Source organism: Rhinoderma darwinii, chromosome 7, assembly GCF_050947455.1.
Source record: "Rhinoderma darwinii isolate aRhiDar2 chromosome 7, aRhiDar2.hap1, whole genome shotgun sequence".
In the NCBI taxonomy this organism is placed as follows: Eukaryota; Metazoa; Chordata; class Amphibia; order Anura; family Rhinodermatidae; genus Rhinoderma; species Rhinoderma darwinii.
In genome coordinates, this window is record NC_134693.1 from 76,828,999 (window position 1) to 76,852,031 (window position 23,033).

Genomic DNA, 23,033 nt, shown 5'->3' on the forward strand with positions numbered 1-23,033 from the left:
TTGTCGGCTCTGCTACGACGATCTATTACAACTGCTCGCGGATGCAGCCTGGCGCCTTCTCGCTCGACCCGACCTCCTTTCCCAATTTCCGCTATAACACCCCACATTACCTCAGATGCGTTTAATGGTGTGGCTGTTGAAACCGAGGTTCTGGGGGACTGATGTCTCTAGCCGGTTATTCAGACAATGTTGAAGGCTAGGAAGCCTCAGTTGACCAAGGTGTGCAATTGCACATGGAAGGCCTATTTTGCCGGTGTGAACAGCCTAATTTCCATCCTATGGCATGATCTACACTTAGAATCCTGTCTTTCCTGCAATCCGATCTTCATCTGGGTCTTGGTGTGTGTTCGCTCAAGGGTCAGGTTTTTGCTCTGTCCATCCTTTTCTACCAGACCTTAGCCTTTCATTTTCAAGTGAACACTTTCCTGCAAGGAGTGGCGCATGCCATCCCTCGATTCAGATGTCCCACTGAGCTTTGGGATCACAATTTGGTTTCGGAAGCCGGTGTAGCGAGCTCCGTTACAGAAGTGTCGTCCAGCAGTGAGCAACATCTTCCCCTTACTGTAGGTTGCATTATGTTTTTTGTGTATTCACCACATCACCAATGTATGGTTCATGGATTCTCCACATCACCAATGTATTTGAACTTATTAGAGGGTTTTTGTATAACTCCTTCATGCACTTTATATAACATGACATAATTGTTATGATTTCATTATTAATCCTTTGCCTTTTCATCTGTACATGTTGTATTTTACGTAAATTCGCTTGCTACGCTGTAACACTGGGGTGCTGTCTCTATTTTTGTCTGCTATATATATATATATATATATATATATATATATATATATATCTCGCAGCTTTTTATGAAGAGTTATCTGAAAGTTTAAGTATGCTTTAAGTTAGCGACAACCTTACTGTCGTATTCTTTACATTGTTTTCTATTTTTTTTGGTCAGGTTCAATTGCTTTTCCCAACTTGGCTCCTAAGAAACACAGAAAAACAGAATGGTGGCTCAGAATCTCTTTCTAAAAAATTTTTGCGCCGTGATGAGTTGGAGAAATATTTGGTGGAGTTAGAGAGAAAAATCCTTTCAGGTGTCGCTGCAGACAGAAATCTTTGGGCATCTCAGGCATATGTAAACATAGACAGAGAATTGCAGGCGAGTGGATTATCTGGGGTATCTCGAGAGGTAAGAATGTATTCCTATTTTTTGCATTTCTTGAAGACCTCTACTTTTGCATGTTTTCAACCAAAATTCTGGTTTGTGTAGTCTGATATACACATAGTACCATAGTTTGAAAAAAGATACAGGTCCATCAAGTTCTACCTTTCTCGATCAAATACACGTCTTTCATTGCTAGATTAGTTATAGCCCGCAATGTCATTCGTCAGAAAATAAACATTTAGTCTTTTTTTAAATGCTGACATAGTATCTAACTAAGGTTGTCACGATACCAGAATTTGGACTTCGATACCGATACTTTGTGTAGTATTGCGATACTCTATACCAAAACGATACTTTGCCAACAATAAAAAAAACAAATATAGTTCTTCCATTTTCTGATTTGAGACAAGTGGTGTGATGAATTTTGAACCTCCATGTGCCTCACACTAATTGTAATTAACCCCAATAGTTCCTCAGTCATAATGGACAACATTGGGTTAATGTGGGAGGTACATGATGGGGTTAATTACTATTAATGTGAGGCACATGGAGGTTCAAAATTCCAAACACCTGGTGCCTTACATTAATAAGTGAAAGAAAGCAGTTTTTATTTTATAACAGTGTAAACATCATAAATGACGCTATAAATTTGTTATCAATGATACTAAATGTGTATATTTTATGTATTGAGACTTATTTTAATGTTTATTGTAAAAAACTGAGTTGTTTTTTTTAAATTTAACATTACTTTATTTTTATTTTTTTACTTTCTTATTTTTACTTAGTTCTGTCATATATCCATACACTGATAGTACATATGGAGTTGTTACGACATACCCAAGTATACCTGAACAACAGGAAATATGGTTAGACAGGCCTGGGGTCTTTCAATGGACCCTTAACTGTCTGCCCATATATGGTATGTTTCTCAATCCAAAGGGCATCCCCCCTTCTCATCTACCCCTTGAATGCTGCAGTCAGCTTTGATCGCAGCATTCAAGGGAATAGCGGCGGAGATGAGGTTTCTCTGATCTCTGCCGTTAGAGCGGGGCTGCGGCTGTGTAATACAGCCATTGCCCCGTGCCTGACAATAAGTGTGTGCGCGCACGGTCAGCATAAGGTAATGCGGCCGGCGCTGCAGTAATGAGCGGCTGCGCCGGCACTGAAGATAGAACTTGGGGGTGTTTTGCAGTGCACCCGCCATGTTCTGTCTTCAGTGCCGGAGCTCATTAGTGCAGCGCCGGCCGCATCACATCATGTTGACCGGGCTAACTTGTCAGGAGCGGGGCAATGGCTGTATTACATAGTCGCAGCCCCGCTCTAACAACATTCATGTGTAACAATACTAAGCTGTGCGGTTTCACAGCTTAGTATCGAAATAAATGAATTAACGGTATTGAACCGTTTGAGGGTGCAGAGTATCGAAACAGTATCGAAGTTTTAATGCATCGTGCAACCCTATATCTAACATTACTACCTCTTAGAGTAGTCAAACCATGGAATGCACTACCCCAACTGTACAGAACCCTATTTGTTTTTTCAGCACATCTGAAAAGCGTTTGTATTAAGCATTTTTGTAAGTATATGGAATAGAACTTTTCCATCAACATAGTAGAATTTGTCTGCACTACGTTCTCTCCTTATCTTATGCAGGAATGCTGAAAATGCTCATTTGTGATTCTATATACCGTATTTTTCGGACTACAGGGCGCACTGAACCATAAGACGCACCCATGAATTGTAGCATAAAAGAGGAGAAAAAAAAGGTTTTGCCTTTAATTGTACTTTTCCTGGGTAATATTGAGACAATATGGTACCACGGTGCCCCCATACAATGCCAGCTACAGTGCCTCAATACAATGCCAGCCAGAGTGGCCCATAACAATGCCAGACACAGAAATACAAGATATTGTCCGCTATAGTGCTCTCACCCTCCACTGAACTCACCAGACATCAGAGGTGTAGAGTTGTCAGGGGTTAATGGTGTTGAATCTGCTCTTCTTGCTCTGTACATAGGAGGGGGCGTGGCTAGAAGGTCCTTGCAGATCAGTACCTCCACAGATTTTCTGTGCTGTGTATACAAATGATTGGGTTATCTGCTCACTAAACAATGAGATGACAGAATTCTGTGTGTAAGACGTGACTGTTCAGTGAGCAGATAACTCACGGAGCTCAGTCTGGGCTTCTTCACACACTGACAGCTGTTTGCCTTTAGGAGACAAGATGCAGCAGGAGATTATAGCACAGATTCTAAGATAAAAACTGCGTCTTATAGTCCAAAAAATACGGTAATCATTCCATTACTTAATTTTTGGGATAAAGAGCGATTGGACGCATACTAATTGTAATATCTTGACACCATTTTGCTGCTGCGTGTACAAGGGTGGCGAATGATTCATCTAGGGAATTCGTACAATATCCTCAATGGAGTGTGTGCCACAGAGACTTTTTTATTACTTGCATGTTACAGTTAGGTCCAGAATTATTTGGACAGTGACACAAGTTTTGCCATTTTAGCGGTTAACCAAAACATGTTGAATATACAGTTATATAATCAATATGGGCTTAAAGTGCAGACTCCTCTATAATTTGAGGGTATTCACGTTCTAATTTGAGGAAGGGTTTAGGAATTACAGCTCTTTAATATGTAGCTGCCTATCTTTCAAGGGACCAAAGGTAATTGGACAATTATCTCAAAAGCTATTTAATGGGCTGCATGGGCTATCCCCTAGTTAATCCATCATCAATTAAGCAGGTGAAAGGTCTGGAATTGATTCCAGGTGTGATATTTGACTTCATGTTGTTGTGGGTTCACAGCAACAGCTTCCAAATGCAAAGGAGCTCTTAATGTAAGTGAAACAGATCATCGTTAGGCTGAAGATAATGAAGAAATCCATCAGAGAGAGAGCAAAAATGTTAGAAGTGGAAAGATCAACAGTTTAGTACATTCTTGACAAAAAAAGAGCGCACTGGTGATCTCATAAACTCCAAGAGACAGTGGTGGATGATCGCAGAATCCTTTTCATGGTGAAGAAAAACCCCTTCACAACATCTACCCAAGTGGAGATCACTCCCCTGGAAGTAAGTGTATCTGTGTCTAAGTCTACCATAAAGAGAAGACTTTATGAGAGCAAATACAGAGGATTCACCACAAGGTGCAAACTAATAAGCGGCCTCAAAAATAGAGGCCAGATAAGACTTTGCCAAACAACATCTAAAGAAGCCAGCCCAGTTCTGGAACAGCATTCTTTGGACAGATGAATCTTATCCGGGGACCAAAAATTGCTTTGCATTCATATTTTTAAGTATGAAGAAGTCACTTACTAATGCACTTTAATTAAAAATTCGGTACTATATGGTGCCGTTCAAACCCGGTGAACTGTTCCCGGAAGTCCTGGAGCTTTTCTAATATTGATGACACGGCCCCATATGACTGAGGGCTTGCTTCCTGTGCTGGAGTCCCTGAGCAGAGCATCAGCTAGCGCTTTGCTCAGGACTCCAGCACTGCTGCCGACATTTGGTCAGTGACTTCAGGGGTTTCCTATAGCTGGAGTTCCCGAGCAGAGCATCAGATGATGCTCTGGTCGGGGACTCCAGCATTGCTGCCAACGTCACTGTCCATATATGGACAGTGACGTCGGCAGCAGTACAGGAGACCCCAGGCAGAGCATCAGCCGATGCTCGGCTCGGGGACTCCAGTACTGCTGCCGACATCACCGTCCAAATATGGACAGTGACTTCAGGGGTTTCCTATCGCTGGAGTCCCTGTCATCAATATTCGAAAAGCTCCAGGACTTCCAGGAACAATTTACCGGGTTTGAACTTCACCATTTAGTACCGATTTTTTAATTAAAGTATATTAGTAAGTGACTTCTTTTACATAAAAATATGAATGCAAAGCAATTTTTGATCCCCGGATAACCCCTTCAAGGGGGTTTTACACTGGGCGATTATCGTGCAGCCGAGCGATCATATAACGCTCAATGCCGATAATTGCCCTGTGTAAACATCTTATCGTTTTAAAAAAGTAAAATGTTATTGTAGTCGGCAGCACATCTCCCTGTGTAAACATGGAAATGTACTGCCAACATGATGATAATGTATGGGGACGAGCGATCTGACTAACGACCGCTCGTCTCCATACATGGCTCCGTGTGACAGGAGCAAACGAGCGCCGATCAACGATGTCTCGGTGCTCACTACATCGGCCTATTGTCGGCTGGTGTAAAAGGCCCTTGAGATCAACCTGTACTAAAATGGTGAGAGTAAGAAAGTATGGAGAAGGCTTGGAATGGTTCATGATCCAAAGCACACCACATCCTCTGTAAAACATGGTGGAGGCAGTGTGATGGCATGGGCATGCATGGCTGCCAAAGGCACTGGGTCACTAGTGTTTATTGATGATGCGACTGAAGACAGAAGCAGCCGGATGAATTCTGAAGTGTTCAGGGATATACTTTCTGCTCAGATTTAACCAAATGCAGCAAGGTTGATTGGACGTCGCTTCACAGTACAGATGGACAATGACCCAACTGTGAAAGCAACCCAGGAGTTTTTTAAGGCAAAGAAATTGAATATTCTGCAATGGCCAAGTCAAAGACCAGATCTCAACCCGATTGAGCTTGCATTTTACTTGCTTAAGACAAAACTTATGTCAGAAAGACCCACAAACAAGCAACAACTGAAGCCAGCCGCAGTAAGGCCTGGCAAAGCATCACAAAGGAGGAAACCCAGCATTTAGTGATGTCTATGGTTTCCAGACTTCAGGCAGTCATTGTCTGCAAAGGATTCTCGCAAAGTATTTAAAAAAAAAAATATTTATGGTAATTTTCATTTGTCCAATTACTATTGAGCCCCTGAAATGAGGAGGCTGTATAGAAAAATGGTTGCAATTCCTAAACGTTTTACAGGATATTTTTGTTCAACCCCTTGAATTAAACCCGAAAGTCTACACTTCAATTGCATCTCAGTTGTTTCATTTCAAATCCAATGTGGTGGCAGGCAGAGTCCAAATCATGAAAATTGTGTCACTGTCCAAATAATTCTGGACCTAACTGTATATAAGAAGATTTGGACTTTGTTGTTTTGTGTAGTTTCACTGGATCGTGGATTATTTTTCCTGGACTTTTAATGATTTACATAAACTGCCGTGTGTAATGGGAATCGTGTTAGGCGTTTTGACTTTTAGAAGTAAAAATGTAACTTGTAGATAAAATGACATCTTTACTACTGAGATACTTCGGAATTGCTATTTAAAGGGGTTGTCTAATACAGATAACGCCTTTCCAAGTGCCATATTAGGACGTTTGTTTTGGTAATATAGCTTCTGTAAAGTTTGATCTCCTCCTAATGGAGCCCAATCAATGGATCAATAGACACTCAATAAATCAGCAGGTGCATTGCAAGATATATTTTTCCCTTGCAGCATCGCTACAAAGGAAATGAGCAGGAATCTGCGAAAAACCAAAAAGTAAACCCTAACCAATACACTTGTAACTCACGGTCTTATTGAGTGCATAGTGGCCATAGTGACATGTCATCCATAGTGACTTTACATCCACATGACGTGTCATCCAATGGCTGTAACCTTTACTGATTACTGGTGGCAAAGGACAGAGTTGGAATTGTTTTAATAGAACAATAATGGTGGTTTGCATCTAGATTTCCACAGATTTCATTAATAAATCTAAATGCTCATACACATGGCTGGAATACGGTTCCATGATGTATATATGGCGGCCCACTAAGTGTTTACAGCTCTATAATACGGAACAATTGGAACACCATATGCCTCCGTACAGGCTTCATGTAAACGGCTTTGCCATCTGCATAAGGCCTTGGTCAAATGCAGTCTCTTCAAGCAAAAGTAGAAACCTCCCCGTGGGAGGCCTTTCCAGAAAAATGAACACTTACATTAATAACGTGAAATAATTTGCCCCTTGACTGAGTATCCACATCTTTCCAGGAAGTTTATGAAATTGTCAATCGCGCCCTGCAAAGATACAGTGAAGATCGGATTGGGCTTGTGGATTATGCCCTGGAGTCATCAGGTGGGTACCTATGTGTTCAATTTGCCCATTATTGTATAGTACATGCTAAGCTCTCTTTCTTACTTTTTTTTAAATTACATTTCTGTGTATAGGTGCCAGTATCTTAAATACAAGATGTTCTGAGACATACGAAACAAAGACAGCTTTAATTAGCCTGTTTGGGGTACCCCTTTGGTACCAGTCCCAGTCACCTCGTGTAATACTTCAGGTACGAGTTACAATTTCATAATTTTATCAAGTTATACTAAAAGTCTAAATGTTTCCATACAATTGTATATATAAAGTTTTATTTTATTCTTAACATTTTTTTAGCCAGATTCAAACCCAGGCAATTGCTGGGCATTCAGAGGTTCTCAAGGCTATGCAGTTATCCGTCTCTCTAGTCGTATCAGGCCGACAGCTGTCACACTAGATCATATTCCTCGATCCTTGTCACCGAAGTCCACAATTTCAAGCGCGCCTAAGGATTTTTCTGTTTATGTAAGTCTTTTCTAAATTGACTGTTATATCTGTTAGCTTCATTTTTATTGCTATTGATCAAATATTCGTTAATCAGCTATAGCCAAAGCTGTTTTATTTACTCAGAGAGATTTTGTTTCTTTTTCTGCACTTCCTGTTCTGACTTGCAATTGCAGCTAAACCGAAAAGAAAACCAAAGTTACCAAATTTTAGCTATAGCTCTAACTTTTGATTAAGGCTATGTTCACACTTGCGTTGTGGCTTCTGTTCATAATGGAAGGCACAGCACTCCGCTAGATCTGTCCTGCTACGAATGCCACTAGCACCGCGCAGACCCCATTGAGTTATAATAGGGACTGTTGGGTTGCGGCATGGTGTCCACAGTTTTGACGGGAAAATCACAGCTTTTTTTTCCGACAAATATGACCTTATCTGTCTAGAGGCTCCAAACGGAGCCTCCGAAGCAGATGTGAACAGTGGTTTACTAATATTTTGTCAATTTTACATTTTGGGTGGAAATTATTTTTAGCAGTCTTTACACACATATAGCTTCAGTGCCCAAAATGTGTAGCTGCAGGTTTCCCTAAACCAACTAACCATAAATGTAATCCAGGAAAACCATTTTTTTTATCCAATTCGCTGCATTTATTTTCTCATTTGGTCCTGATTTGCCCCATTCTGTGGATTTTTTCCAGCATGTTTAAATGAGGTGTGGAAAGCGCCATTTAATCTCTTTATCCGAATTTTGGAATCCACATCAATAATGTGTAATTAATCCAACATGTCTGAGCATGGCTTTATACCAACTTGATTGCAATTCGTAGCAAGATATTAACAAATTAATAAGGAGGGCTATCAAAAATGATGATGGTGCACCTACGTACGGCAATTGTAAAAATCTGTGACTTTAAAGGGGACTTCTCCCCTTTTAAAAATATTTTCCCCCAAAGCTAATTTACAAATGAAAATAAACATATTAGACTCCTGTAATGTTTTTTTTTTGTTTTTTTTTACCCCTTCTTTCTCCATTTTTTCACTGCATTGTCCCGATCCTTGTTCCCTGAGTTTTCTGATGCAGTGGGCGGTACAAATCCCTTCCTGCACAAATCTAGCAAGTGGTGCTGTGATAAACATCACAACATCGCTTGCATGAGTGTGCGGGCTCCTGATTCTGCTACTTTATTATGTATAGAATGTAGAGATCAACAGCAAATCACAGTTCCCAACATATCGAAAATAGTTACCTCAGATGTGTATGTACGGTCCACGCGGTTTCAAGCTTCAGCCTCTCCAGCTCCACCGTACCAAAAGAAATGAGAAAAAAAAATGATGCACTCGTTTCTGATACTAAAAAAAAGCTGGGTAGGTTTATTCATCTATCCAGCTTTTTATGAACTGAAAAAAGTTTTTCTAATTTCTTTTACTGATATATATACTATTACGTGCAGCATCAGGAATACAACACTGTGCCCCAAATGTCTAACTGGAATGGTAAACAAGGTTTTCCCATTTCCCCCTCGTTGCCAATTGGTAAATGTGCTACAGGGAAAATTGCATGTACTAAAAATTGTTGAAGTGGATTTGCTCAGTTCACAATCAGCAGATGTTCAGCTGATATCTACAATTTCTTGCACAAATGAGTGTAGCAGAGCCCTGATCAGTGCTGTCCTAAAGCGCTTACTCCAAAGTTCACACTCTCCATATTTGCATATGGAGATAACTGTGCTTTAGAGAACTGCATTATGACAGCCCTGGTAAGGACTCGGCTACACTGATCTGGGGTGCAGAGATTAGTTCAAAACTGAATAGGACTGCTTTCTGGCTACTGCACGTGCTCAAGAGCTGTCCTATTCACTTCTATTGAGCAAAAGAAAGGTGGCTAGGTCTTAAGCTACTGCGCATGCTCTGATGCTTGCTCCTGAGGACATGTCCAAACTGATCAGAAACCGTTCAGGGGCATCTGCGCAAGCGCGGCCACCACTGCAAAAGTGTTTACTCACAAAGGGACCTGGGGTACAACATAATACATATCTCAAGAATGGAACAAAACAGAAAAATTAAGGTATTGGCAAATATACAAAGCTTTACATAAGGGACACATTAAGACATGATCGTTGAGTTGGGAATACCCCAAAAAGAAAATACTTAAATAGCAAATATAATACATTGCTGGTTGTTATTAATAACTTTGGTCCTTCATACCTATTCCTCATCCCTTCTGGGATACACTATATTTTATTTAAAAGAAAAAAATCTTTACAGGGTTTGGAAGAAGAGACCCAGAAAGAAGGGGTGCATCTCGGGAACTTTACTTACAATCAAAATGGAAACCCAATACAGACTTTTCCTTTCAAGGTAATAGAAATATTGTTACTTAGCTGTATATTTTTTTAAATGTCCGGAGCTGAATGTGAGCAGTCAGCACACTCTCCTCTATTGAGCAGGCGGGCACAGGCTGGTGATGTTATTCACTAGTATGTTTTCTGCTAATTCTATTCTGCATGGATTAAATCTAACTAGGTTTGAGGAATGAAGATATGAATATTTTCAAACGAAGATATGAATCTTATATGCTCATTAACATACGGCACGGGAACACTAAAATAAGGAATACTAAAAGGTACAGAGCCTACTTAGAAGATAATTATAGGTTACATAAAAATGATTTTTCACCCACTTACACCAGGTATTGCTGGTTTAATAGGTGAAATGCTGGTGACCGGTTCCCTTTAAGGACTAACTGAATCATTTATTACTGTTCATATAAATCAGTGTTTTTCCAGTAGAATTCTCACACCTCATACCTTTGAAGACAGGCTTTAACTCTTGAGTACAAGTCTCTTAAAGAAAATGTTTCCAGGTTAACCCTGTCTCCTTACTTTTGATTGACCGCTCCTCACCTCCCACCAGCACACACAAAATCTTAAGTTTGTCCTTTTCTGATGCGTGCGCACATCAGGACACAATATCGGCGTATGCGCAGTAACTAAATTTGAGGCCCGGACGAAGCAGGGAAGGGTGTCGGACCATACATGACAGGTGCATGCGCGCTATCTCAGACGAGATTTCGTCATTCAGGGTGGGCCAGTTTTCGGCGGTGGGCAGGCATAAGAAGTGGAACAAACAAGACTGCCGGATTATTACCATAAAAGGCGCAAAATGTTTGCAGACAGTTATATACGGGAGGAGGAGGAGTTTAGGAAAGGTGATAACGGCAATGAATTTTTGATATCAGCGACCATCAAGGGGTGAGTAGAGTTCAATAGGTGAAATGCTGGTGATAGGTTCCCTTTGATACCCAAATATCATGAACATTAAGTCATTGTTACTCACTGCTATCGACATTTGTCACGAGAACAACTGAGGCATTGGATTTGATGATCCATTATGAACACTGCAAAAGTAAACTATACTTATTTTATGGATCCTCTTTTCTTTATATAAGTAGTGGTGCAGACATCTAGGTAGTCGTTTACACTAGAATATTTGCTATACATAATATCTGAGAATTAAAGGAACACTAAACCTAGAAATAAATGATAAACAGGAGATAAACTTGCCCCACAGTCTCAACAGAGTGTTGAAAAAATCCTGCAGAGAACACTGGTTATTTTCCAGCTGCTCCATTTTTATTTGGTAGGCGGATGAGGGGTAGGAGACTCCATGGCAGCCAATTGTCTAAGGCCGGCCATACATTTGATCTACCTGTCGCCCGAGCAAACTTCCAGCCGATAGATATTCCTCCCGTCTCCCCATAGATATTCACGCTTGGCATGCCTACGTTCCCAATAGGGAGAAAGGAAAAAGCTTCTGCCAGACTCCTCTGGCAGCGGCTTATCTCCTTGCAAACAAGAAGATCCTTTCTCTTCCCCCAACATCTGCCATCGGGAGGAGAGTCGAGAGTCTTGGTTTTTGCAGGACGAGTTGTAGGTTATTATTTATTCTTTTAACCATATTGAGGGAAAATGTATGTAGAAATCAATTTATTTTATTTATGAAGAAAATGCATAAAATGTCAGAAATACAGAGAAAAAAAACCATGTTTCAGCCAGGAACAGGTTACTGACATGGGGATGCCAAATATATGTATATCATTATTATTAGGGTATCTTAACACAGGTTGGATACGCTGCAGAAAAGTACACAATATTTCTGACCTAGAACCTGCAGGGAATTCTGTCCGAAAGACGCAGAGTAGAAAAAAATACCCAAATCGGTACTTACCTCACGTTGCCATAGTGACTCGTCTCTGGTCTCCATGCAATCCAGCCTCCTGTGATGACACCTACAGCCCATGTGACCGCTACATCGTGTGATTGGCTGCAACAGTCACATGGGATGAAGCGTCATCCCAGGAGACCAGCAGCATGGGGAACACAGAGCTGTCGCTATGGCAATGCCAGGGAATTAAAGAGGCTCTGTCACCAGATTTTGCAACCCATATCTGCTATTGCAGCAGATCGGCGCTGCAATGTAGATTACAGTAACGGTTTTATTTTTAAAATACGAGCATTTTTGGCCAAGTTATGACCATTTTTGTATTTATGCAAATGAGGCTTGCAAAAGTCCAAGTGGGCGTGTTTAAAGTAAAAGTCCAACTGGGCGTGTATTATGTGCGTACATCGGGGCGTTTTTACTACTTTTACTAGCTGGGCGTTCTGACGAGAAGTATCATCCACTTCTCTTCAGAACGCCCAGCTTCTGGCAGTGCAGACACACAGCGTGTTCTCGAGAGATCACGCTGTGACGTCACTCACTTCCTGCCCCAGGTCCTGCATCGTGTCGGCCACATCGGCACCAGAGGCTACAGTTGATTCTGCAGCAGCATCATCGTTTGCAGGTAAGTAGCTACATCGACTTACCTGCAAACGCCGATGCTGCTGCAGAATCAAATGTAGCCTCTGGTGCCGATGTGTCCTCGCTCGTCCGACACGATGCAGGACCTGGGGCAGGAAGTGAGTGACGTCACAGCGTGATTTCTCGAGAACACGCTGTGTGTCTGCACTGCCAGAAGCTGGGCGTTCTGAAGAGAAGTGGATGATACTTCTATACACAACGCCCAGCTAGTAAAAGTAGTAAAAACGCCCTGATGTACGCACATAATACACGCCCAGTTGGACTTTTACTTTAAACACGCCCACTTGGACTTTTGCAAGCCTCATTTGCATAAATACAAAAATGGTCATAACTTGGCCAAAAATGCTCGTTTTTTTAAAAATAAAAACGTTACTGTAATCTACATTGCAGCGCCTATCTGCTGCAATAGCAGATAGGGGTTGCAAAATCTGGTGACAGAGCCTCTTTAAGTATGGACTTTTTTATTAAATTGAAACAGAAAAATATCCCGCGAGATTACGCTGTAAATGACAGGTTACAGCGAGATTTTGCTTTGCTCTGCTGTAACTACCACAGAAACAGTAACGAAGTGCACAGATTGTGAATAGACATCCCGTGGAATGTTTATTCACTGTCTAAACACTTCAGTATCGTTAATGTGTTAGTATAAGACAGCACATAGCGATCTAAAAGGATCCCTATGTGCTGAGGAAATGAATGGAGAGGAGTGCATGACGCTGATTGGTCAGCATCATCCACTCCTCTGTACAACGCCCACTTGGTCTAAAGTAAAAATACGCCCACTTGGGCACTAAACATTAGCATAAATCTAAAATCGCTAATAAAGTGGTGAAAACAGATCGTTTTTTAAAATAAAAAGCACTGCTGTCACCTACATTATAGCGCTGATCTCCTTATGTAGGAAATATAGCACTTATAATGTGGTGACAGAGCCTCTTTAAATTCACACAGTGAATTACGATGCCAGATTTGCTGGTTTTTTGTTACCACGTCTCGGACAAAAAATGGAATAAGAAATTATCAAAAAGTTGCATGTACCCCAAAATGGTACTAATAAAAACTACAGCTCACCCCACAAAAAAAGCAAGCCCTCACACAGCTCAATCGACGGAAAAATAAAATCGCTATGGGTCTAGAATATGGTGACTCAAAACAATTATTTTTTTCTTTTGTGACAGTAGCAAAACATAGGGGGAAAAAATACAAATTTGGTATCACAGTAAGCATATTGATCCGCAGAATAAAGTTGCCATGTAGTTTTTGAGGAATCCGTTTTTTCCCCCATTCCACCTCACAAAGAATTATGTTTCAGGTTCACAGTACATTACATGGTACAATAAATGGTGCCGTGAAAACTCGTCTCACAAACAACAAGCCCTCATACGGCTATAGCAATGGAAAAAAAAAAGTAATGACTTTTGAAATGCGTTTAGGAAAAAATTATACTGAATAACCGAAAAATGGCCACGGCGGCAAGGCGTTAAACGCCATTAATTACAGGGCACTGTTGCTTAAAGAGGCTCTGTCACCAGTTTATAACTGCCCCATCTTCTACATAATTGAATAGGCGCTTTAATGTAGATAAGTAATTTGGTGGTTTTTTTTTAAAAAAAAAAAACGTTTATTTTTGACAAAGTTATGAGCATTTTAAGTGTTATTCAAATTTGTTCTTAATGCCCAAGTGGGCGTTTTTTTACTCTGGTCAGCGTCATACACTTCTCTTTACTACGCCCACTTGGTCAAGAGTAAAAAAAAATGCTTAAGTCAGCATCTATCCGCCAAATGGGCATACATCAATGAGTAAAGGAAGTACAAATACATGTTTGGCACTAATAGACCAACATGATGTTTGGGTGCCTGAAAGGTAGCCAAGCTTAATCAGGGCATCTTCTCATGCCAGCAAAATGAGCAAAGCAGCCAATTTAGGAATCTAAAATAACCATTAAAAAGTATGATTGGGGAACAATGGAAAAGATAAAGGAATTTTGGTAGGTAAATCGTTTTAAATAGATAAATGAGTTCTATGAGCGTTACCAGTTGGTGTTGCCACAATTTTAATTTAGCCTCTGTGGATGCTTATAGAGGTTCCAAATTAAGAAAATAAAAGTCAATAATCCGCCTCAACACCAGTACTCCAAAGTATTTGAGTTGTGTGACTACCGACAGGATTACTGGTTAAGTTAATTCAGGGCAGTATGTATTGGATAGGGGTAACAGTGCTGATTTGGACCAATTTAACTTCAAGACAGATAAGGAACTGAATTCCTCCACTAAATTAAGAAGATAAGCCAGGGAGGGATCATCGTCTGCAAGATATACCAACGCGTTGTCTGCATTCAGTGGGACCTTTTCAATTAGTGAGCTTCTGCGGAGGCCCTGGATACTATGCGGTTGGCCAGCACCAAAGGCTCTATTGCCAGAGCAAAGAAGTGGGGAGAGGGTGCAGGCCTGCCTCATTCCTCTCTTCATACTAAACCGGTCTAAGACCTCTAGATTAGTTCAGATTCGAGCTTTGGGAGAGTGATAAACGAGTCGGACCTACTTCCTAAAATAAGAATCTAATTAAAGGCTGATAAGAGCTCCCACTAATACAGCCATTCAATAGAGTCAAAGGCTTTGCACATATGAAAAGAGAACACAAACCCAGCGGAAGGCTCACCCCAAGCAGCGGCTATATTCAGAAACAGACTATGAATATTAATGTCTGTTGCCTTCCTCGATATGAAGCCAGTTTGGTCGGGGCACACCAGAGAGAGCATGACATTTTAGCTAAAAAATGTATGTCCAAATTCAGAAGGGAGATCGAATGTTAAGAGTCTGGCATCAAACGATCTCTCCCTGGCTTCAGTAAAACAACAATAAGAGCATCCCGCATAGATTGGGGGAGGGAAACCGTTCAAAAACTGCGGCAATTATCCCCGTAAATGTGGAACCACCTGTATACAATTACTCCTGAACCATTCACCGACTAAGCCCTCTAGCCAGGGGTTTTTCCAGTTTGCAGAGAAAGGATGGCATCTTTAATCTGCCCAGTGGTAATGACGAGGCTTGGTTAGCTGACAATGTCCATAAGAGTAGGGCAGAGAGAAAGGAGTGGATTAATTGGTATGATCCTGTGTAATTGGAACTGAACAAATTGCAATAGAAATCCCTAAAAACATTGTTAATGTCAGTTCGGTTGATATATCTTACACTATTGTGGCCGTGCTCACAGAGATTGCGGCAATAGGTGGATCAGAGCCTGCTAGGTATGCCAGTAGCTTATCTTTTTTTGTGCTCAAGTTCAAACACCGCTGCTTAGTTTATGCAGTAGCTTTTTCTTTGTTTGCTATTTTGCAAGTAACAAAAGCTCTCTTTGAACATATACCAATGACTTCTGTGTACATCTAGTGGATCATTAACATAAGTAAGCTCAGCCTTACCTCTAAGATCAATTGTGTTTCATTGGCTGTGAGAAACGTTCTTTATTTGGCTAAGCACCTCTGATGGCATCCCACTTGACAAAAGAGCTCATTTTGTGAGCTTAGTCTTAAGAGAGAGAGAAGTCTCCCATTATATGCCAAGGTGGGTTATGGCTGGGATAAACACAGTGTAAAGGTTTGGGATTAGTTGGAATGGAATTGAGTTCAAGTGCACATGTGGTGAAGTGTGATTTGGAGAGTAAGGTGGAAAGCCTTCCATCAGTAATGGTGGAGAAGCAGGTTATTGGAAAAGAGCAATGAACAGTTGTGGAGTGGGCTTGCGGGGACTCTAGGTGGAAGCTTTCTCTAATGTTGTCAATCCTGTGTTTGAAATGTGTGGCAAAGTCCAAAGCTGAGATGAGTGATGTGGAAGGGGGCACCAGTGGACAGAGTAGGGAGTTAAAAGTGTTGAATAATTGGGGTTCTGGGACAGAGAAGATATGACAGTAGTAAAGTAGTCCTCGTTATCAGAAGTGAATTCAGATTTGAAGAGAAGTGCTTTTTTTGTATGTTGTAATTTCTTTCTTGGAGCTTGATTTCTTACAACATCGCTTGCTTCCATTTTTCTGCCACCCCTTTATGATCGGTAAGAGTCTGACCTCTGAAACACCCACCAATTATGAGAATAGAGGGAATGTCACGCTGATTTAGCGCTTCAGCCCCTTCACTGTTTTTCCCTGCACAGCTGTGCCACGGGCACCTGCTGTGCAGGGGACTGCAGCATGGCCCCGTTCAAGAGAATGGGGTCGGCTGCAGTTCCCAGGACAGCCGCTGGGCATAGAGAACTTTGAAGTGTATCCAGCGCAAGGCCTCTTCATTCTCCGGATCGGAGGGGGTCTCAGTGGTCAGACCCCGACCGATCATAAAGTGATGGCACATTTTACTGAAATGCCTTCTAATTGATACCTAATTGACTACAGCAGGCCAGCAGATAGCTCACAAAAGAGTACAGTAGTTTAGGGGAAAAAACAACATACAGATTTATTTTTGCAATACTTTTACCTTTGATTCTTAATCTTAATTATACAGCGCTTACCACAAGTCAAGTACAGGCTGCCACTCATAAGTGTCTGTTTTTCTCTTATTTTCTTTTGCGTTAAAAGGGGGAAAATATCTCCACCTTTGATTTGGTAGAACTGAGAATCCAGAACAATTGGGGTCATCCTGAGTACACCTGTATCTACCGTTTCCGAGTGCATGGGGATGCTGAACCGTAGCAGATTGTAACACCTCATCACAGAGTAATTGTTCTGAAAAAGGATCACAAAGTAATGTTTCCTCACTGAGCAGCCATTCTCTCTTGTCAGCTTGAATGGGTACAGTATTACGCATTATTGCTTTACAGCATCCCCACATATGCTGCCGAACAAAAGCTATGACCATATTCTGCAAGAGGATCTACCCAATGGGTTAAATGATTTTTTTGCTATGAAGTGTATTCGTAATTTTAGCACACACAAGAGAATTACGTAGCCGTATACCTATATCACTTGTATCCATCTTCTAATAATGTTTTATTATATACATTTAGGTTAATCCCATGAATCTAATATTTCTGAATACATTTGACTTTTTTTTTTCTCTTTTAAACTATCGTTTATTCGAGTAATAAGCTCTAAATATAAGATGTCATCTATATATAATAGTGTGTGGAAATCTACTCTAGGAAAATCTACTCCTGTTGATCCGCAAGAGCAAATAAACTCTTCTTCCATGTTTATTCACACTCTCTAAATAATCCTGATAGAAATTTATATTGTAGTAAAACATAGGATATCGTGATCATTCTCTTGTGTGTCCTTCAAATAATAAAGGATAAGCTGGAAACAAAATGTATACTTAACTGTATATAATTGTTACTTTTGCACTTAACTGCCTTGAATTATGCACTGTTGGTGCCATCTACCTGCTTGTCCTCTGAAAGGCAGTATTTCATTATCAAAGTATTTTGACAGAACATGTACTCTATTTATCAATTTTTAAATGACTGTTTGCACAGGATGCCCTATTTTCCAAGATCCATGAATGATCTCTGTAGCGGTAAATAACTGAAAATGCCTTGCTTTGGTTTAAAGGCAACCTGTCACTAGATTTTAGGGCACTAAACTACCAGCATGTCGGTATTCTGCTGGGGCTTAGCGTGCTAAACATGCCCCTCATAAACTGTCCATTTTAGCATTTTGTCAAAAAATTTGCCTAAAGTTTCACTAAACTTTTTTTAGAAAATTCACTTGTCATGCAGTGACATGTCAGAAGTTTTGATCGGTGGGGGTCCGAGCACCGAGACCACCACCAATTGCTAAAACGGCGTAGCAAAAGCGCTCGGGTGAGTACAGTGCCGTTTCATTTCTGATCGGCTTACCTCGGAAAGCCGAGCGACCGGTCTGGAAGGACTCATAGACTTTCTATTGAGTTTAGTTACACTTTACACCAGACATCCCCTTTGAAGGATATGTAAACCGTTGCAATTATTGTTATTATTATTATTATTATTATTATTATCATTATTATTTGTTTTGTTTAATAAAACATTGTATTATGGGATTTTTTTAACAAGTTATTTTCTTCTATGTATTATCTTGTGTGTGTGTGTGTGTGTGTGTGTGTGTGTGTGTATGTATATATATATATATATATATATATATAATTCAAAAAATAGGAAACGTAGCAATCTTACATATGGGTGAATAAACGTTTTTCACTTTTTTGACTACTATGATGTGGAGTGCTGCCTATTTTTTGAATTCCTACTACATTTGGACTATTGGTCGTGGTCTGGAGGCTTGCACACACAAAACCCCTGATAGAGGTGAGTATTTCAAGATTTGTGGTGCGGTTCTTCTTTGTATTTCCTATATATATATATATAATTCAATACATAATGTGTGTAAAAAAAAAAAAAAAAAAGCAGAGCAGCAGCACTCACAACAGGATAATAAATGTCAGGGTGCCCAGCAAGTGGTCCCGATCCTTGGAAAATATAAAGTATTCAAAAGAAGATCTTGCTTGAGAAAGGTCCTATTGCAGGACTGAAACGTTGCACTGTCTGATGTTGCCTGAATAAACTAAAAATTGTTATCACCTATTGGAGTGCTACAAGATCTTCTTTTGAATAACATATATATAGATAGATAGAGAGAGCGAGAGAGATAGATTTATTTAATCCCATATTACGTTGTTTTATTAGAAAAAATAATTGGTGCAAAGGTTTACATATCATTCAAACTGTATGTTCACAAAAATGAAAGCACATGTGACAGACCATTTAAATCCGCATGTCCACCACTACTGTTTCCCTCAGAGAGGGCAGCATAAAGTTGCTGACCGTTTCTCTTTAATTTTCCCTGTGGTAGCGCTGCAGATGCTCCATTGCAAATTACAGCTGATCACTGGGAGTCTCGGCACTGGAACACCCTGTGATCAGCTTATTTTCAGGATACCCTTAGAATAAATTTGCATTGTCAAAAGCGACAACCCCATTAAAAGGGTACCTGTCATGTTGAAAATGCAGTCCAATCAGTAGGCAGCATGTTAGGGTATGTGCACACGTAGTGTCTTCAGCCATTTTTCTGGCTGTAAACGTCCCGAAAAACGGATGAAAAATCGGAAGCAGAACGCCTACAAACATCTGCCCATTGATTTCAATGGGAAACACGGCATTCTGTTCAGACGGGGCGTTTTTTACGTGGCCGTTTTTCAAAACGGCGGCGTAAAAAAACGCCTGAGAAAAAGTGCATGTCACTGCTTGAGCCGTTTTTCATTGACTCGATAGAAAAACCGCTCCAAAAACACTGCTAAAAACATGTCTGAAAATCAAGAGTTTTTTTCCCTTGAAAACCGCTCTGTATTTTCGGACGTTTTTGATTTTGTGTGTGCACATGCCCTTCTAGTGCAGGAAGCGCTGAGCAGATTGATATATAGTGTTGTGGGTAAAGATTAAGGATATTTTATTGATATAAACCTCTGCTCATTGTGGAATTAGGATTCCAGTGGCCGGTCCTACTCAGTGAGTGACGGCTGTCTCGGTATGCGCACTCATACAGGGCAGCTTGTCAGTCATTGAGTAGGCCTGCCCACCGGACTCCTAACAGTAGAAGGAGCAGGGATTTAGATCAATACATTACAAGTTATACTGCGTCTTTTCCCACAACACTGTATATAAATATGTTTAGCTCCTGCTCTGTAACATGCTGCCTGCAGATTGGACTGCATTTTCAATGTGACAGGTTCCCTTTATATAAGAGAAATCCTTGAGCAGAAGTTTTAGCGCTGTATGGAGGCTGCGTCAATGTGCTATTACATATCAGATAATAATTTTTCTGTATCTTCTAATAGGATATTATTGTATATGCAGTTTTTTATAAAAAAAAAAAAACTGGTGGGAATCCACTTTAGCGTACTCTTTTTTTTTTTTTTTTTGTAAAATGCTGATGAAATCTAAAAATGGCAATAATAACATTAACGTAAAAAATGCTTCATACCTATAGTATTATATGCTTAGGAGTGCATTCTCTCTTTAAAGCTGCTCTGTCACCACATTATAAGTGCCCTATCTTGTACATGATGTGTTTGGCGCCATAATGTAGATTACAGCAGTGTTTTTTATTTAGAGAAACTATCATTTTTTACGGAGTTATGACCTATATTAGCTTTATGCTAATGAGTTTCTTAATGGACTACTGGGCTTGTTTTACTTTTTGAACAAGTGGGCGTTGTGGAGAGAAGTGTATGACACTGACCAATCAGCGTCATACACTTCTCTCCATTCATTAATCTTACTAGATCACTATGTGCAGCCACATACACACACATTAACGTTACTGCAGTGTCCTGGCAGTGAATATACATTACCTCCAGCCAGGACGGGATGTGTATTCAGAATCCTCACCACTTCTGTAGCGTCTCTGTGAGACTACAGCACAGCGAGATCTCGCTGTAAATGACAGTTTACAGCATAATCTTGCGAGACTACACCTGCCTGTAAATCACAGAGTAGTGCAGAGAAGTGGTCAGGATTCTGAATACACATCCCGTCCTTGATGGAGGGAATGTCTATTCATTGTCAGGACACTTGATTAACATTAATGTGTTTGTATGTGGCTGCACATCGTGTTCTAGTAAGAACACGATGCTGCTGTGTAAATGAATAGGGAGAAGTGTATGATGCTGATTGGTCAGCGTCATACACTTCTCTCCACAACGCCCACTTGGTCAAAAAGTAAAACACGCCCAGTTCGTCATTAAGAAACTCATTAGCATAACTCCGTCAAAAATGATTGTTTTTCTATATAAAAAAACACTGCTGTAATCTACATTACAGCGCCGATCATATTATGTACAAGATAGGCCACTTATAATGTGGTGACAGAGACTCTTTAACCGTTACTTGCACAATCTGTTCCAGTAGGGACTGTTTTTGCTATGTTGTAAATGATGCACTGGCTATTTAGGCATCCAACACCCTAATTCTTGCACTTGTGTGGTAATTGTCATGCTAATATTATTTGAAGAATGTATACATTTTGTCATAATTTACAAGAATTGAAGTATTCATTTATGGTTTTTAAATACATGCTTCTGTATTAATTTATCTGCTATTGCACTGGCTTCTTAATGTAACGGTGGTTCCACTAATTACAGTGAAACTACAAATATGTAAATGTAGAGATCTTGGTTTTATGTAGTTGGCAGATTGTTTGATTGCATTATCTGAAAATCTTGCACTGTCCCATGTCTTATTACAGAGCCTATAAAAGTATTCACCTTCCTGGACTTTTCATATTTTATTGTGTAGCATTGACTTATTTTTGAATGAGTCTTTTTGACACTGTTTAAAAGAAAAATTTAAAACAAATCTCTACATAGTTATCTACATTTATTCTATTAAACACTTCTTAAAAGAATAGATAACCCTATATATATTAAATGACCAAAAAAAAGGGGGAACCCATACCAACACTTTGGGGGGAATATATCAACAGGTTCACGTCAGTTTCCTGGCGGGAAAAAGCAGCATATTTTGGCGCCCCCCCATAGTTGTATTAAAATTTGTGACTTTTTTTTACTTTTCTCGCCACTTTCCAAAAGTGCCAAAAAAGAGGGTGGGAGTCTAGCTAAAGGGAGCAAAGCCTCCACTGGAACGACAAATTTATCATAATTAACACCAGAAACTGGCGTAAATTATTCCTCAAATCTACACCTGCTCATAGTATAGATTTTCATTTAGGTTGTGCCAAATTTATTATTAAGAGGGATACACGTCTTAATATATTTGGGGTGTTTTTGCCAATGTAAATTCGTTTTAGATTGGCGTTTGACCCTTTAGTCTTATTATATTTCCCCTTTAACTGTAGAAAAGGTACGTATGAAAAAACAGCCCTATGTCACAAAAAAAACTTCAGCAAAAATGTATTTTGGCAGCCCAACAAACGATAATGTTATGTTAATAAAATTGCTAAAAAGTGTCCGGTCATTAAAGGGGTTGTCCAGACACAGACTGCTAATGACCTATCCACAGGATCAGTCATCGGTATATGATCGGTGGGGGTCCGACACCCGGACCCTGCACTGATTAGCTGCTCCGGCTGCCTCCGGGCGCCGAATGTTATACAGGGTATGCAGAATTTGGAGAGTTTGCAGCTCGGCTGCTATTCTGTGACTGGATCTATTCTGTGACCTATCTGTGTATAGGTCATCAGTTGTCCGTGCCTGGACAACCACTTTAAGGACAAAACACTCTGGTCATTAAGCTCAACAGGTCTTCCACTGCTGCATATAACCATGCCTGTAGCATGATGCTACCACTACCATGCTTTAAGATGGGAATGTAGTATTTTTGGTTTTTATATGCATCTTGGAAAAACTTCCTCACTAGCAAGCTCCTTGTAAAGTTACTCTGCCTGTCTAGACATATAATTGACTTAAAGAGGCTCTGTCACCAGATTATAAATGCCCTATCTCCTACATAATGTGATCGGCGCTGGAATGTAGATAACAGCAGTGGTTTTTATTTGGAAAAACGATCATTTTTGAGCAAGT

At 40.2% G+C, this 23,033-nt stretch overlaps 1 protein-coding gene across 3 annotated transcripts in view; it reads left to right on the forward strand.

Annotated features, from left to right (window-relative positions):
- SUN2 (Sad1 and UNC84 domain containing 2) overlaps window positions 1-20,540 on the forward strand; it is a 96,386-nt gene extending 75,846 nt beyond the window's left edge. For all 3 annotated transcript variants that reach the window (XM_075833565.1, XM_075833563.1, XM_075833564.1), the window contains exons 14-19: window positions 959-1,192; window positions 7,134-7,218; window positions 7,311-7,426; window positions 7,531-7,698; window positions 9,940-10,032; window positions 17,099-20,540. In XM_075833565.1, coding sequence (XP_075689680.1) covers window positions 959-1,192; window positions 7,134-7,218; window positions 7,311-7,426; window positions 7,531-7,698; window positions 9,940-10,032; window positions 17,099-17,212 — 810 coding nt within the window. In that variant the 3' untranslated portion in view covers window positions 17,213-20,540. The remainder of the gene's footprint in view (window positions 1-958; window positions 1,193-7,133; window positions 7,219-7,310; window positions 7,427-7,530; window positions 7,699-9,939; window positions 10,033-17,098) is intronic.
- The last annotated feature ends 2,493 nt before the right edge of the window (window positions 20,541-23,033 follow it).